The 17,866-nt window shown below is 38.4% G+C and overlaps 1 protein-coding gene across 16 annotated transcripts in view; it reads left to right on the top strand.

The window, feature by feature from the left end:
* The window catches only part of USP40 (ubiquitin specific peptidase 40), a 98,532-nt gene that overhangs the window by 8,733 nt on the left and 71,933 nt on the right, over window positions 1-17,866 (top strand). For 9 of the 16 annotated variants that reach the window (XR_010944168.1, XR_010944169.1, XM_067740165.1 and 6 more), the window contains 6 exons: window positions 437-601; window positions 2,318-2,464; window positions 5,547-5,690; window positions 8,186-8,314; window positions 15,468-15,560; window positions 16,928-17,035. Coding sequence is in view for 14 of the 16 variants with exons in the window: in XM_067740165.1 (XP_067596266.1) it covers window positions 437-601; window positions 2,318-2,464; window positions 5,547-5,690; window positions 8,186-8,314; window positions 15,468-15,560; window positions 16,928-17,035 (786 nt within the window). In the remaining 2 variants the exon portion in view is untranslated. The remainder of the gene's footprint in view (window positions 1-436; window positions 602-2,317; window positions 2,465-5,546; window positions 5,691-8,185; window positions 8,315-15,467; window positions 15,561-16,927; window positions 17,036-17,866) is intronic. The other 7 variants (XM_067740170.1, XM_067740177.1, XM_067740176.1 and 4 more) reach the window with 4 other exon arrangements.

The following is a 17,866-nucleotide window of genomic DNA, read 5'->3' on the forward strand; positions in this document are numbered from 1 at the left end:
TTCTAGTTCTTTTCAAATGCTGATAATTCAGAGTGTTTATCAGTCCCTCTGAGCTGAGATTCTGCTGTGCACACACTGCCGGCTCTTAGAGACTGCTCTGTGCCTGTGTGTTCCTTCTTCCCCGCTCCCCTCTGTGGCACGGCCATGCGTATGGTGTCGCACAAAATAAATGCACTTTCCTGTTTTCAAGTGAATTGAGTTATATGTACACACTGAACACCGTCTGTTTATATTTTCATTTTGTAGTAAAAGTAAAAATAGGTGGGGATCTCTTACCCTGCTCTCAGCTTGTTTAGCATAGTCATCCTTACCTTTGATTGAGGCTTACCTTTGGATTTCTAGATAAGTCTTGTGTTTTTAAACTAATATCACTTTACAAATCTGTTTTTAAAAATCTGAAGCACAAAATTACATTTAAAAGTTACCTGTTTTATAGGAAATGAGGCAACATGATGTACAGGAACTGAATCGAATTCTCTTTAGTGCTTTGGAAACTTCTTTAGTTGGGACCTCCGGCCATGACCTCATCAATCGTCTATATCACGGAACCATTGTTAACCAGATTGTTTGTAAAGAATGTAAGAATGTCAGTGAAAAGCAGGTGAATATGCAAGAGTATTTTAGTAATAAGTTAAATCATAAATTATAATTCATGCAATTAAATCTGTGATCTATAGCACATGAGGATTAATGTGTTTATTACTAGAAATAACTTTATCAGTTTTTTTCTTGTACTCTAGCTACACCCAGATTATAAGTTTATAATCCAGATTTTTCCATGTAAACTGAAAGAAGTAGATATCTTAAGATGTAGCTTTAATCTTTTATTTAGTACTCTAATATTTAGAAAGTAGATTTGGGGGGTGTTTACAAGTAGGGACCAGTGACCTTATGAGAAAAGCCAATATCATCATGGTTGGTGGTTGGAATATTATAAAGAAAGTTACTTAGAGAAGTAATAAAAGTGGAGAATACTGAGGAATGTTTAAATTGACAAATCTGTAATTAAATATTGGATTTAGTTTATTGATACTCCTCAGAAAGTTCATTTGTATGTGTGTGCTTAGGTTTAAATATTATTTATATAAAGCTATTATAATCCTGTTTAAACTAGTGTAACCTTCCATTCTTTGTCATAACAGAGATTGCCTATTTCATCTAATTGGAAATTTGCTCATATAAATATAATAATCACTACTTGCACTACAAATCTTATATAGCAAATGATTTCATCACCGAACAGTTGTCCTTTAATAAAAATATTATTTTATGGCAAGAGTTATAGAAAGTTTCTGTATTTGACTATATGAGTAAAATAATTAAATGCCATTTTCTAAATGTTGCATTAATTGCTGTTTTAGAATATATATGTATATATATATTTCTATTTTTTATGAAAGTGTTGGGCATAAAAAAGACTTTTTGGCCCTTATTGCCTGTGCTAATAGAAGGTTTGGCCAGCCTGGTTTGGAAATATTAAGATGTTGTATGTCTTTGGATTACTGTATGATTGACCAGTATAATGTAATGATTCACAAAGTCATTTCAAAACATAACATATATGAAGGCATGTTATAAACTACAGACATTAACTTTTCACATATTTATATTATAAATCATATATGAATGTTATTGCTTTAGGTTTCCACCTTGAACTAATTAATTAGTGCTATTATTTTATAATCCCCATAATCCCTTAAGGTAATGCTGTTGCTCAGACATGCACACAAAATTATAAATGTGCTTTATTTAAACTTGTCAAATTGTAACTGTTTATTACTAGAAATATAATTCAAATGTACTTCTAGTAGAATTGGTAGACTCACATTTTGCAAAATGCACTCTTAATTTTCGTAAAAATACCTTTGTATCCTGGCTCAAAATAATTTTTTTCTTAAACCAGCCCTAGCAGAAGGGGAGGAAGAAGAGTTTACATTAGAGAGTCCAACCCTGGCCTTGCCATGCCAGCCTAGAGACTAAGACAGCACTAATAACCCTGTACATATACTCTTCTCAATTCGTGTTTTAAATGGTTTGTCTTATTTCCTGGTAAAATAGGTTTCGTTGTATCTATAGTGAACTCGTAAACTGGTTCCTGATATATTTGAAGCTAAGTTATAGTTTGGTTTAGAAAGAATAATTTATTGTTATGAATTTCACAGTATCTAATCAGGAGATCTATACCTTCATATATAGAAAAAATATATGTGTTTTAGAAAAAAAAATCTGATTCTTCCCAGTGTATGTATGAATTGGTGATGTGTTTGTGAGCCTCTGTGGAATTGTTTTTTCAATGTTATATTCATGTGTATTTCAGGAAGACTTCTTAGATCTCACAGTAGCGGTCAGAAATGTATCAGGTTTGGAAGATGCACTCTGGAACATGTATGTGGAAGAGGAAGTTTTTGACTACGACAACTTGTACCACTGTGGGACTTGTGACAGGCTGGTGAAAGCAGCAAAGGTAAAGATAGATCCCTGCCTTTTCTAAGGGTGCCTGCGCAGTGTTTGGTAGCAGGAGGGTCCGTCGAGGGAAGTCAACTTGTAGGAAGTGTCTTGAAGATATACATGAAGCTCTTAATTAGTACTAAGGATTGAAAAGACATTTATATTATATGTGTGTGTGTGTGTGTGTGTGTGTGTGTGTGTGTGTATGTATTTTAATTTTTTACAGTAAAGAATTTTTTTTAAGCTTTCAACCCAGCAGTTCTCTCAGCTTCTTTTTCTCACAGGAAAAAATTATCTGTACCTCAGTGTTTCTTAAATAAACCTTTTTTTTTTTGCAAGTTACCATTATGAAGAAGGCAATATATTTTTATTTCTGCCAGCCAGGAAGCTTGTTGAGCTTTCCTTTTCTTGATCTACCACTGCACAAATGGCTTTCTTTATTTTCACATTTGCAGTTATTTTACTGTATTGGTGTGTGTATATTTCCTCCCTGACTAGCAAACCCAATATGGCCTTTCCTCCTCCCCCAGTTGGAAGTACGTATCTTGTTAATTACAGGGCTTGACAGAGCGTGCCAGGGTTTCTCTTTGTACAACAGAGCAAAATACAGGAAAAAAGCAGGACAAAATTTAAGCAAGTGATTTCTTTTGCAACATGGCATCAACTCAGCTGCTATTATTATCTGCAGTAGGAACTCTTTCACTGCTGGCAGATGATACGACAGGCTGTTCATTAGCGTGATAACCTTGAACTCAATTGAACCAGTGGTTATTGAGCCCTGACTTAAAGAAATACCACTAAAGATGTATCTTTGCAGTTACTCTGTTAAGACAAAGTGTTAGCACTATTCCTAGAGCTGACAATATTGAATTTTCCAACAAAGAAAATGAGGGTTGATTTAGATAGCACACAACATTGATTTGGATCCTGGAGATTATAGGTGAAAATGTAATTGAAAACAGTAAACCCCATGCCTGTAGCTTTCACAATAGGATTTGAAACCAGGGTGAATTTTATATTGTTTAATGTTTATTTCCATCTAGCCTTTGCCCCTTTATGAAAACGAAAGAAAGGTTTATTTTTTGCTTATTTATTTTGTATTTCCTCTTTAGTGTTACAACTACAACCTAATAAAATAAATATAAAATTCAGAGGATGAAGCATCTTGGAAAGACACTTAAACACATTCTTAGTTTTTGGTTGACCTTAATTTGCACATTAGTAAAATAAGAACCTTTTGTTAAACAAAAGCAATTCTTGTATGCACCTTTTCTATCATTGGTTTAATTCTTTTTCAATGGAAATGTTTTGATCTTGATACTTTAAAAATTGCCTTCTAGTTGCGTTAGATTTATTGCATTCTAAGGTTAGGCTTGGTTGCATTACCTAAATTAATGCAGATCATCTTGTTCTGAGCAGTCTTTCTTTCCTCAGCCACATTATAGTTGATTTACTCACTTTTTTTAGATTTTTTTTTTTTTTGAGCTAGTTTGAAAATCTGCCATGTTGTTAGGTTGCTGTATATTCATCTAACTTTTCTTTTCACCCACTAGGTTTGTAGAATTGTTTAAAATATATTTTTAGGAATGTTAGATGTTTATGATTATGGATAATTTTAAATATGGGGAAGGATTCTTTTTGCCTCCTCACATGCCTTTAGTGCAAGGGGCTTGGGAAAAGCTGATGCCTTTTAAATAAAAAGTAGCTCAGTTTAGTGTTTTGTTTTAAAGCAAGGCATTAAAACAAAAAATATCTTATTATCTGCTTTGAAGAACTGTAAAACCCCAGTCAATGGATCTCGACATTTGAAGAGCTACAGTCCTTTTGAAAGTCTATGAAAGCTGTGTCTCTTCTCCCCAGAAAAATACATATACACATACAATTTTCATATAATTTCAACAGTTCAGATCCATTGAAACACGTCCCCAGGTCACAGGTTAAGAGCTCCGGTTCTTCAGTAAATAAGAACTGTGTGTTTGCTAGGTAAAGTAGACACAGCGACCTAGGGGGAAAGTGAAAGGTGAAAAGGCCAGGGCTCGGGCAGGAAAGAAGCACTATTAGAGGGGCTTCCCTGGTGGCGCAGTGGTTAAGAATCCACCTGACAATGCAGGGGACACGGGTTCGAGCCCTGGGCCGGGAAGATTCCACATGCCGTGGAACAGCTAAGCCCGTGCAGCACAACTACTGAGCCTGTGCTCTAGAGCCTGCGAGCCACAACTACTGAGCCCATGTGCCACAACTACTGAAGCCGGTGCTCCTAGAGCCCGTGCTCCGCAGCAAGAGAAGCCACTGCAATGAGAAGCCCGTGCACCGCAACGAAGAGTAGCCCCCACTCGCTGCAACTAGAGAAAGCCCACGTGCAGCATCGAAGACCCAATACAGCCAAAAGTAAATAAACTAATTAAATAAATTAAAAAAAAAAAAGAAGCAGCACTGTTTGGACTTCCCTGGTGGCGCAGTGGTTGAGAATCCGCCTGCAAATGCAGGGGACACGGGTTCAAGCCCTGGTCCAGGAAGATCCCACATGCCGTGGAGCAACTAAGCCTGTGCGCCACAACTACTGAGCCTGTGCTCTAGAGCCCACGTGCCACAACTACTGAAGCCTGTGTGCCTAGAGCCCAAGCTCTGCAACAAGAGGAGCCACTGCAATCATAAGCCCACGCTCCACAACGAAGAGTAGCCCCCACTCATCGCAACTAGAGAAAGCCCGCGTGCAGCAACGAAGACCCAACAACGAAGACCCAATGCAGCCAAAAATAAGTAAACTAATTAATTAATTAATTATTTTTTTAAAAAGGCACTGTTAAAGGGGGAGCACCCTCATCAGATAGCTTTGTTAGGATAGTGACATTAAAATATACAAATGGGTTGTGAATATTTAGTTGTAAGTATAAGTAAGTGATGTCACCTTTAGCCCCATAAAAATAGATGAGTTTATATGAAGAGCTACATTGAGTCCATGGTGATTAGTTTATGTGACTTAAGGACATATTTCTCTTAAAACTGTGTCATAGGTCACTTTTTTATATCTTAAGAAACATTATGTATTCTTCTATATGATTCAGCTTTTAAAAATTAAAAATTTTTTCTTTTGACAGTCGGCCAAATTGCGTAAGCTGCCTCCCTTTCTTACTTTTTCATTATTAAGATTTAATTTTGATTTTGTGAAGTGTGAACGATACAAGGAAACAAGCTGTTATACATTCCCTCTCCGGATCAATCTCAAGCCATTTTGTGAACAGGTTTGAACTATTTTGTATTGAAATTCTTTCTTTTACCCTCTCAAGATTGAATCTTTTATTGACCTGATTTACAGTTGGCTTAGTGCAGAATCTCTCAGCCTTGGCACTGTTAACATTTAGAGTTGGATAATCCTCTGTTGTGGTGGGATGTGCCCTGTATTGTAGGATATTAAGCAGCATCCCTGGCCTCTACCTACTAGATGACGGTAGCATCTCCCGCTTCTGCCCCCAGTAGTGACAAAAATGTCTTCAGACTTTGCCAAATGTCCGTGTCTCCAGCGGGGAGGGAAGGTGGGTAAAATTGCTCCCGGCTGAGAACCACTAGTTTATTACAGTTCTTTTGAATTTCCAAAGTATGGATTTGTTCCCAGTTCTTTTTACTAAACTCTCCTTGAAAAAACTTTGAAATGAAAATTTAAGAACAGAATTAGAAATGACCCTGCGTTAGGAACAATTATCATTCAGTAGTACATTGCTGTTTGGATTTAGTTTACTTTAGATGCAGGAATGAATTGCGCATCTAGAAAGTAAACAAATTGGATGTCACTAGTAGAATTTGTAGAATTTGTAATCCTTAAGACACGGGAAAGAAAAAGTTTTAAAAGCAAATTAATGACATAATCTACTTACTTTATAAGCTATTTAGAAATATTTTCTACGTAATTGTATACATGCCAAGATCAGAGTGATGAGACTGAGGCATTTCTTACTACAGATCATTCTTTATATGTTTAAGTCCAGAACATTTGTTCGCCAGCTGTTGAATTTCTATGTATAAAAGTAATCTCTTTTCTAAATGGTCTAAAGTTCAGGTGGGACTTTCTCTACTTCAAGCCTAGTTACTGAGCTTTTTGGTTTCGTTATTATATTAATCTCCATTCAGAGCTTCTAATGTGTCGGCCCTGAGCCTGTTACTGGCGCGCGTAGAATAAACAGGTTTTCCAGAGTGCTTCCGCTCCTATTTGCTGCCTGGAAAAAACTTTGTTTCCGGAATAATTGAGTTAACTCGCTTTTTTTCTTCCCATTTTTATTGAGGAATTATTGACATACATCACTGTGTAAGTTTAAGGTATGAAGAATGAGGGCTTGGTTTACATATATTATGCAACGATTACCACAATAAGTTTAGTTAACATCCATCATCTCATAGAAAAATTTTTGTCCTTTTATAAAAAGTAGTTTGTCATGGGAGTTCCCTGGTGACCTAGTGGTTAGGATTCCTGGCTTTCACTGCCATGACCCGGGTTCAATCCCTGGTTGGGGAACTGAGATTCTGCAAGCCGTGTGGTGCAGCCAAAAAAAAAAAAGTAGTTTGTCACATGATTTTGACGTATGTTGAAATAACAAAACTGAAAAAAGCAAAACAACACTTATCTAAGCAATTCACAATAATTTTACTTTCTGATTTCTGTATTAATGAAAAAATTATCATTTTGCATCTTTGTTTACATCTCTCTTGTGTTTTCCCTAAGCCAGACATTTAAAAAATGCTGCTTACTTAAAAAGTGCAATTTAAGCAAATAAGTTCTTAAATAATTGGCACTCCCTCAAGTAGCATCCATATGCCAAGTATCCCTTAACCTAGAGAATGTTTTTTTAATGCCAGTGTAGGTGTCCATAACTACAGAGCACGCTACTTGTAGAAAAGATTGATCATAGAGTTGATAAATCAAGGAAGAACCCGTTCATTCCACTAAACTGCCTCTAAAGGAAACCAGCTAGTATTCATAACTGCTAAACTCCTGTTATATGCAGAGGACTGAAGTGTCAGGAGGGGTGATAGATAGTAGATACAACTCTGACTTAGAGGTGCATGACACTCTAGTTAAAATGTAGGACGAATTCAACTGCTAAAGAGCACATTTATAAAGCAGCATAATAGTTTAATACAGGATGGTTTTTTCTTGCTAAAACTCTGATAGGGTACTGTGTGTTTTGTTATCACATGGGGTTACACGATTTTAGCCAAAGTACATAAAAATAACATCTTGTTTGGATATATATGTATATATATATATATATTTTTTTTTTTAATATTTATTTGGCTACGTCGGTTCTTAGTTGCGGCTTGAGGGATCTTTTGTTGCGGTGTGCGGGCTTCTCTCTAGTTGTGGCGCACGGGCTTAGTTGCCCCGTGGCATGTGGGATCTTAGTTCCCCATCCAGGGATCGAACCTGCTTCTCCTGCATTGGAAGGTGGATTCTTAACCATTGGACCACCAGGGAAGTCCCTGGATATATGTTTTTATGTTTAACTCAGAGGCAGAATTTGGCATAATGTGATTGGTATTAGATCAACGATAGATAATTTTCAGTCTAAGAATTACGAATTTCAAATTTTAAAGCCGATTATTCAAATTTATCTTAATTTACCCTAAATAACAATAATAGTGAAGTTTCTTACTAACTTTAATAGTTGACATTTTTTTTCCCCCTTTGGTTATGTATCTTCTTATTTTATGTAAACTGTATCAATGTTTGTGCTCTTTCTTGTAGAGTGAATTAGATGACTTGGAATATATGTATGACCTCTTCTCAGTTATTATACACAAAGGTGGTTGCTACGGAGGCCATTATCATGTGTATATTAAAGATGTAGATCATTTGGGAAACTGGCAGTTTCAAGTAAGTATAGAAATTAGATTAAAAGTATCTTTGCAACTTTTTCCTTTTCTAGTCCCATTATCTTGGTGAGGCTAATCTTTTGCCATTTATTATATATTCACTCTGTAGAAAACTTATAGGCACCGGAAGTTAATACAGATAGATGTTTAAATTTTTTATTTCTAAATAATTTCACACTTACAGAAAAATAACCAGCATAGTACAAACACCTCCTGTATACTCTTCACCTAGGTTCTCCAGTTGTTAACCATCTTGCCACATTTGTGCAGGCACATCCTCTGTATACAGACGCATGCACACACACACACAGTTAACATTATCATTATCAGTGCTGACCACTAGAAATAAAGTTGAAGACATTAGACCTCTTTACCCCTAAGTAACTCAGTGTTTATCTCCTGAGAACCAGGACATTCTCTTACATAAGTGTAGGTCAAAATCAGGAACTTTAACACTGATATAATATTATTTATTATCGAATATATGTCTTATATTCAGATTTCACAGCGGCCTCGTCCAAATCCTTTAGAGCATTTTCTGCCCCATTCTAGTATCAAGCCCAGGATCGTGCATTAGATTTGGTTAGCATATGTCTTAAGTCTCCTTTAATCAGTAACCATTCCTCAGCTTTTCTTTCTTTCATGGCACCAACCAAAGATTTTCCTCCTATATTGTCTTCTAAAACTTTTATAGTTTTGCCTTTTACAGTTGAAACTTCAGTCTTCCTGGAATGCTTTGCTGTGAATGTTGTGATGTTGTTTTTCCATCTGGGTACCCAGTTGCCCATTACCATTTATTGAATGATCCATTCTTTCCCCACCAGTTTACAATGCCAGTTCTGTTATATCAATTGTTTTCTTACATTTGAGTCCATTTTGGGGCTCTGTATTCTGTTTTTGTTGTTGTTGTTGTTGTTCTTTTTTTCTATTCCTAGGTAAATACCACATTGTTAATTTCTGTAGCTTTATACTGTGTTATGATAACTGGTAGGGCAAGTCTCCCTATGTGTTATTATTCTTCAGGAGTGTTTTGCCTGTCTTGGATTTTAATGCTGTTCTGAACACTTCTAGAATCACCTTGTCAGTTTTCTCACACACACACACACAAAAGTAGTGGCATTTTGTATCTACATGTGTAAACAAGGTACATCTTTTTGGTTTTTAGAGCTTCTTTAATGTCTTCTAAAAAAGTTTCATAATTTTCTCCAGAAGAGAAAGCACTAATTGGGAATCCACTTCCAGTTATTTGCAGTGGGAAAAATTATAATCTATTACACACCAGCACCAAACTCTCAACCAGTTTTCTAAAATGTAACTAAAACACTGGTAAGTTCCAACCCATCATGTTAGGATGTAGAATGCTTAAAACCTATCTTCAAGAGTGTCAAACCGGGGCTTCCCTGGTGGCGCAGTGGTTGAGAGTCCGCCTGCCGATGCAAGGGACACGGGTTCGTGCCCCGGTCCGGGAAGATCCCACATGCCGCGGAGCGGCTGGGCCCGTGAGCCATGGCCGCTGAGCCTGCGCGTCCGGAGCCCGTGCTCCGCAACGGGAGAGGCCACAACAGTGAGAGGCCTGCATACCGCAAAAAAAAAAGAGTGTCAAACAGTTAATATTGTTGTGAATGAAAAATTGCTCCACACGTAATAACATGGCTTCTCTGAGTGCCAGCAGTATTGAAGATGCTGTGTTGCCTTTGTTGACATTCACTTTGCCTTTCAGAACATCTACCTGTGTTTCTGATGCTCTATCAGTTGTACTTAGAATGTACTGAGAGCTAACATATGTTTTGTAAAGTTTGGGTGTTTAAAATCTAACTGTTCTAGTGGGAAAATGTTGATCAGGGAGGTGTTCTGTGGGGCTATGTCTATACTGTATTTTTTGGACTATTTGTGGCTGGTGTACTGAAGTACAGTTATCTTTAGTACATTGATTTTATAATCAACCATCTTGCTAAACCCTCTTATGTTGTAGACATTTTTGGAAAAAGACAGTTTTGTTTCACTCTTTGTGGTCCTTAACCTTCCATTTCTTTTATTTCTAGAACTGGGTTTATCCAGTTCTGGATTGAGGAAGCCATACAAGCATCTCTCAAATGCTTGTGCCATATTTGCCAAGACACTAGCTTGTTTGGGCACATTCCAGTCAGATGGAGTGAAGCACTTCTTATCCTCCTCTGGTCTAACTCTGCTCTCCATGTTTCCATCTTTTGTTGCTGATTCTTGTTACCCTGTTGCCTTCCTTCACTCTGCTGTCTTACAGTCGCAGGGTCCTGTAGTAGTGAACCTTACCCTCTAGGGCACCCCAGCCCTTTCAAACAATTATTTTAACTTTATTTCATTCTCTCTAAAAGATGAAGTTGAAGCCTTTTATTAGATTCTCATAGAAACTTGCGAACAGGTCTAATAAATAGTTATGATGTTATTCATTTATTTTTTTCTCTTTGCCTTTTCCACTGTAGTTCTTGGTTTTTTCCTTCCATTTATGCTTCCATTTGTGGTAGCCTTTTCTTCTGATGTTGCCCTGTCTCTCTTCAGCCTTAGAAAGTGCCCCTGCGCTCCATGTCAGTTCAGCTTCCGCCTCGGGAGTGTGTCTCTGCTTTCCTCCATGCTGGCTGCAGACATTTCTTCAATTTTGCTCAGCCATTGTCAGGTTTCAGGCACTTCTCTAGCTGGTGGGATTTATCCTCAGTATTTTGAGGCATAAAATATTTATTTACAGTTTCCTATTTAAGTTTATCATTGACGTCATGCACAGAGGTAGCTTCACACTGTGTGGTGAGGTAGCGTGGCTCAAAAGTAATGATTCTTTTCTTTGTGTCTTCCTTTTGATTTGTGCTTCCTTGAACTTCTCTGCAATTTTGTGTTCATTTCTTTGGAAATGGTCAGCAGCCAAGCTCTTCTCCTGGTTCCATTATGTAACTCGAGAGGGCAGGCAGGCATTCTTTCATTTGGTTTTGCCCTCTGCACTGCTTCTCTGGTCTTGAAGCTCTGGTACTTTAGCAAGGTCTTCCTTGGGGCTTAAAGAACAATCAGAAGATTGCTTTCTGTTTGTGCTTGTGTATTTCCTTATTCACGGCCTCTACGAAGCATCCCTTTTTTTTTTTTTTTTTTTTAGTTCTGCTCTTTAAGAATCACGAGCTTTGTGGTGTTCACATAATGATGAGTGCTTTAAGAATTTCAACTTCAGTAGGTACACCTGATGGACACTGCTTGTCTCTCTACTACCATTATCCTGAGAGATCTCTTATACCTAGAGACAAAGGATTCCAGATACACTAAACATAGACAGGTATTGTTTTTTCTGCTTATAGTTTAGCAATTTCTTCTTCCCTTTCAAGGAGCTGTCTGCAAGGAACAAGTTTCATGACCAACCCCACATAATGTTCCCTGGGTGAAAGCCAACATCTCAGTCTCTCTCAACCTAAGTAGAAGATGATCTCTTGCCTCTTGCCTGGAGGTCATTAACTATTCAAAATGTGGCTCTCGATCTGGTGTAAAGAGGAGCCTGCCCTGTGCCTTCCAAAGTGGGGTCTTTTGCTTCACTGATGGTTGACATCACTTCAAGCATCATCTTGCACATTTGAGGATGTGGGACAAAGAAGTTTTACAACAGCTCCCAGTAGGCAGCCCTGGGACTGGTGCCTCCTGGACCAGCCTGTCCCCACAAGGCCAAGGTTGGACACCGGCAGAGTGCAGGAGGACTAGGCCCAGCCCATGTGCCACCTGCACCAGCGTGTCACACCCTAGGCAATGCCGGCCTGCGTCTCCCCTCCTACCATTTTTATTTTTTATTATTTTTTTTTTCACGGTATGCAGACCTCTCACTGCTGTGGCCTTTCCCGTTGCGGAGCACAGGCTCCGGACCCACAGGCTCAGCGGCCATGGCTCACGGGCCCAGCCGCTCCGCGGCATGTGGGATCTTCCCAGACCGGGGCATGAACCCGTGTCCCTTGCATCGGCAGGCGGACTCTGAACCACTACGCCACCAGGGAAACCCTCCCCTACCATTTTTAAATCTCTTGTTCCTTAGCCATAAATGTCTTTAAACATATTAAGCATACTGTTTTATTCTCTGATAATTGCAGTATCTGAAGACTTTGTGGGTCTTTGGCTATCTGCTGATTCTGTTTCCTTATGATTTTGTTATTTTAGACTGTGGTCTTGGTTGGCTGGTTTGTTTTGTAAGAACACGGTGTAGGAGTAATTTGAAGCCTGAGTTAAAAGTACCTTCTTCCACAAAAGATGTGTATTTGTCTCTACCACATGCCTGGGGTCACCTCCAACCTTTAATACCTTTAAAATAAGATCTAAACTTGGTGGTTCTAGAGCCATACAACTAATGTGAATTTGGGCCACAAACCCACATGAAGACCTACTTGTGATTACAGATTATTAGAGGAAATGTTTTTCCACCTTCATCTAGTATCAAGGTCAAAACAAGCAAGTTTCTCATTGTCCTTTGTTGTGGGGTGGATTTTTTGGTAGGTCATGCTTCTATTGATAGCGTAGTCCTTTCAGGTTTCTAGCTTTCCGCTGGAATCTATCTTTGTGGTATAATAAAAAATATATACTTGGTCCTTGTCCCAGGTCCCTGGCACAGAGCTCCTTGAAATTTCCTGAGTGATTAGGCATGTCTTTTCTTGTTCATAATGAACCCCTTTCAACCATACCTGAGTTTATGCTAATGAGGTTACCTGCGGGGTGAGGGCTGGTCAGCAGAGAAACCAACCACATGATTAGAGGGTTGGAACTTTCAGACCCACCCCCTCACCCAGGGAGGCACAGGGGCTGGAGATTGAGTTTGGTCACCAAGGGCCAATGATTTAATCAATCATGCCTGCATAATGAAACTTTGATTAACACTCTGAAAGAAGAGGACTAAGGGAGTTTCCAGGTTGGTGAATACATCCATGTGCAGGGAGGGTGGCCACCCCAACTCCACGCGGACAGAGGCTTCTGCCCTCGGGACCCTCCCCAGCCTTGCCCTGTGTACCTTCATCTGGATGTTCGTTTGTATCCTTTGTAATAAACTCTAGTCCTGAGTATAAGTTCCTGAGTTCTATGAGCTGTTCCAGGAAGTTATCAGACATGAAGTGGAGCTTGTAGAATTTGTGATCAGCCAGGCCGAAGTGCAGGTAGCCTGGGAACCCCATTTGCAGCTGGTGTCTGAAGTGGGGGCAGCCTCGTGGCACTTAGCAACATTAGTGTCAGAATTGAATTAACGGACAGCCAGGTGGTGTCAAAGAATTGGAGAGCTGGTTGTTTAGAAAACCAGCCATTCAACTCCCCACTTTGGGTAGGTCCTTACGCTTTGTCTCCCAGACCCTGTCCTGTGTGAGCATCAAGGTGGAAGCTGTGTGTCAGCAAGGTTGAGCGGCTGGAGACCTCAACTCTGGATTTCTTCCCTGGACTCTCATGTCACTTGTTCTCTGAGGATTTTCCCACATGCTAGTTCGGCATGTGTTTAAAAAGAGATTTTCTTTTGTTGTGTGTTTTACTTTATCCAGCATTTTTAGTAATTTTACAGCAGGATGGTTGTATTTCATCTGCCATATTCTTCTATATTTCTTTATTAGTTTTGTCTTATGTTAACTGTTTAGGTCTATTTGTGTTTATGATTTTAAGCCAGTTTAAAATACCTTTGCAAGATGCCATGTATGAAATAATAAAAGTATCTTATCAGGGGAATTTTGACATGTTTCCAAGTAACTTCATAAGATGGGGTGCAAACTTGGGTGATCAGAAAATAGGAGGGAGGGACTTCCCTGGTGGTGGAGCGGTTTAGAGTCTGCCTGCCAATGCAGGGGACACGGGTTCGAGCCCTGGTCCAGGAAGATCCCACATGCCACGGAGCAACTAAGCCCATGTGCCACAACTTCTGAGCCCGCGTGCCACAGCTACTGAAGCCCGTGCGCCTAGAGCCTGTGCTCCACAATAAGAGAAGCCACCGCAGTGAGAAGCCCGCACACCACAACGAAGAGTAGCCCCGGCTCGCCGCAACTAGAGAAAGCCCGCGCGCAGCAACGAAGACCCAACGCAGCCAAAAATAAAGAAAGAAAGAAAGAAAATAGGAGGGAATGTTTAAGCTGAGCTTGCAGAGGTTGGTAGGATTTTGTTAGGCCAACATAAGTGAGTGAGAATAAATTGGGTGGAGACGAGAAAATATTTTGAACTGAATGATAATGAAAACACAACATATCAAAATTGTAGGATGCAGCTAAAGTAGTGCTTAGTGGGAAAATGTTGGAACCCGCTGTGTGTATTGTGCTAGAAGCTTTCCTTATCTCACAATCCCAATTTGCAGATAATGCCAGAGAGATTAGGTAATTTGTCCAGGATTATTCAACCACAGTTGAAATTTAAAACCAGGCTGCCTGATTCCAAAGCATATACAAATTATTATGATGTTTTATCATCATTTCTCCATCTTGAAACCTCTGTGGCACAAACACTCCTATTTCGTTAACTGCTTTTTAAGGGATTAGTGATAGAAACTTTTTTTTTTTAACTTTTATTTGCATTTTTTTTGGCGGCATTTATTCCTGGGCCATAAGTTTTTGTTTCTTCAGTTTCTTCTGGTATATCTGTTTCTTCTGGACAACCTCCTCTTCTGGTTTAGGAATAATCTGTTCTTTTTCAGTAAGGATCATCTCAGTGTGGCAGGGAGAGCTCATGTATGGGTTGATCCGACCATGAGCTCTGTAAGTCCTGCGTGGCATCTTGTGGGCTTTGTTCACCTGGATGTGCTCAATGACCAGAGAATCTACATCTAAGCCCTTAAGTTCATTCAGCGTTACTCTCTGCATTTTTGAGCATGTGCAGTAGAAATTCAACACTCTTTTTGGGCCACTGACCCTGCATCCAGCCCCACTGTTTGGCCTGGGCACACCTACCAACTCCACCATTGTAATGACGGAATGGCACACACTGCTTCTTTAAAGTGACATCCTTCAGATACTTAGTGGCTTTTCGGATGTGCATATCCTTAACGGCCTGGGCAGTTTCATGAGTGTTCTTAAAGTGAACACGAAGATTTGAATCTCTTGCATGATTTTGTGGGGTTTTCTGGGTCAGGTGAATAGTGAACCATTTTTAGAGGTCACCTCAGGCCGCTTACCAGAAAAGAGAACCTTTTTTATTGTTTTCTTTCTTAGGAGGACAAAAGTAATCCAGATGTGAATTTGGAAGATCTTCAAAATGAAGAGATTGATGATCCATTGATGATTCTAAAAGCAGTCTTATTACAGGTAGAGAGAGAGTGTGTATGTTTATATTTGTGTACGTATATCAGATGTATGATTCAGTTGGCAGAAGTGATATTGTTACTGTTCACAGTCTTTTTAAAAAAATTTTTTATTGGAGACTTTCTGGTTATAAAAGGAATACATATGAATAGTAGAAAATTTGAGGGGAAAATATTAGAAAGTATATAAAGAAACAAAGTTTAAATAAACCAAATGTCCGGTCATTGTTAACACTTTGATATATATTCTTTGCATTCTGTTTCCTTTGTGTTTATATACATATATTGAGATTGGGTTACAAGTTTTTTGTGATATTATTATTGTTATTTTAAATTGAATTGGGATTTACTTTACATACGGTTTTGGAATTTACTGTTTTCCCATATTATCCTTTTAATGTCTGTAGGACCTGAAGTTATGTCCCCTTTTTCATTCCCAATATTGATAATACCTCACGTATGTGACTTTTAATGTTTGCTTCGTACCCTGTTGTAAGGTTGGTAGTCTCATTTCATTTATTCATTCGTTCTTAATAAACAGTTTTTATCTCAATTTCTTACTAGGGATCTAGGTTGAGTATTGGTCTATGGCCACTATATCAGTCTACTAGGGCTGCCATAACAAAATCCCACAGACTGGGTGTCTAACGTAACAGAAATTTATTTTCTCATAGTGCTGGAGGCTGGAAGTCCAGATCAAGGTGTCAGCAGGTTTCTTCTGAGGCCTCTCTCCTTGGCTTGCGGATGGCTGCCTCCTTGCTGCTTTCTCACATGGTCTTTTCTATGTGCATGCGCATCCCTGTGTCTTTGTGTGTCCAAATTTCCTCTTCTTATAAGGACACCAGTCAGATTGGATAAGGGCCCACCCTAAAGGCCTTATTTTAACTTAATCACTTCTTTAAAGGCCCTATCCAAATATAGTCACAGTTGAAATTTTGAGGGTTAGGAATTCAGCATATGAATTCTGATAGTAAAGGGACACATTTCAGCCCATAATAGTCAGTTCTTACCCCCTTTTAGGACTTGGTTATACTTCAGAACATTCAGAAGAGACAGTCTTTTTGCACTAAAGTATTTCTTCTAAAAATCCCACATAATATCAGGATTTACCAAACCTTGGAATACTCTTTGGATATTGCTCTTGAAATGTTTAGATTTTGCCGCATGGAAAGTGGCAGAATTCAAGTTTTCTAAACTTAGGCTTAATCTAATTTTTTTAAAAACTTTTTATTTTGAAACAATTATGGTTAATCCACTTACATGTTTGCTGTTACAGGCACATTTATTAATCCTTTTGGGTCCCTTGAACTCATAAGTGTTGAGGTTATATCTTATCAGATTTTCGTAAATGACTTTCTTTTCTGTCATAAGGAGGAGAGTAATCTAATTCCTGTTGATCAGCTGGGCCAGAAACTCTTGAAAAAGATAGGAATATCTTGGAATAAGAAGTACAGAAAACAGTATGGACCACTGCGAAAGGTAATACATGACATCCTTGTAAGAAGTCCTGTTCCCAGGAAATTTTATTATGATTTTGGCAACATGAATTTCTTTGGGGAAGGAAATTTAAATTAGACGGAAATACAATTAGTATTTTGTTTAATGATTAGAATTCAGTTAATTATTAAGTAATTTATAGAATCAAGAAGTAAGCAGAAAAAGAATAGAGGAGGGGCTTTTAATCACAACAGCAAAAAATGTCACAAAGTTCATATCCTAAAGCTTATCATCTTATTTATAGAAACGTCTTCAGGTATTCACCCAAATTTCACTTTTATCTTTCTTTGACACACAGTTCTCCTAAACTTGGCAATCTGGCTTCCTAGGCTGTAAGGTTAGGTTTAAAAACTGGTACTGCCAGACTTGGGAGACAAAAACTTGACTAAAAACAAGCAAAGCAACAGAACAATTAGTCAATATTTTGGAGCTATTTCTTGTAGAAGCAAAGAGCGTACACAATATAGTCTGTGTTTAAGTTCACCTTTTAATTAGACCACAGTTCATAAATGAAATTAATGACCATGAGTTCATAGACAGTCTTAGGTTTTCATTTAAAACGATTGGATTAGTGTTTCAATATTTTACTGTTAAGTATGTTATCAGCTGTGCAGGGACTTTTTTGTCTTGTTTTGTTTTTAAATAAAAATATCCTTCATAAATTTGAGGAAGTTAGCTTGTACTTATAGTTGACTGATAGTCTTATGTCTTTTTTCTTTGAGGTTAATTTGTGCTTTTATTTGCCAATATAACTTAACTACAATGGCTTGCAAACTTTTTTTGACCTAAAAAATGCATCTTACATCACAATCC

This window comes from Pseudorca crassidens, chromosome 6, assembly GCF_039906515.1.
Source record: "Pseudorca crassidens isolate mPseCra1 chromosome 6, mPseCra1.hap1, whole genome shotgun sequence".
Classification (NCBI taxonomy): domain Eukaryota; kingdom Metazoa; phylum Chordata; class Mammalia; order Artiodactyla; family Delphinidae; genus Pseudorca; species Pseudorca crassidens.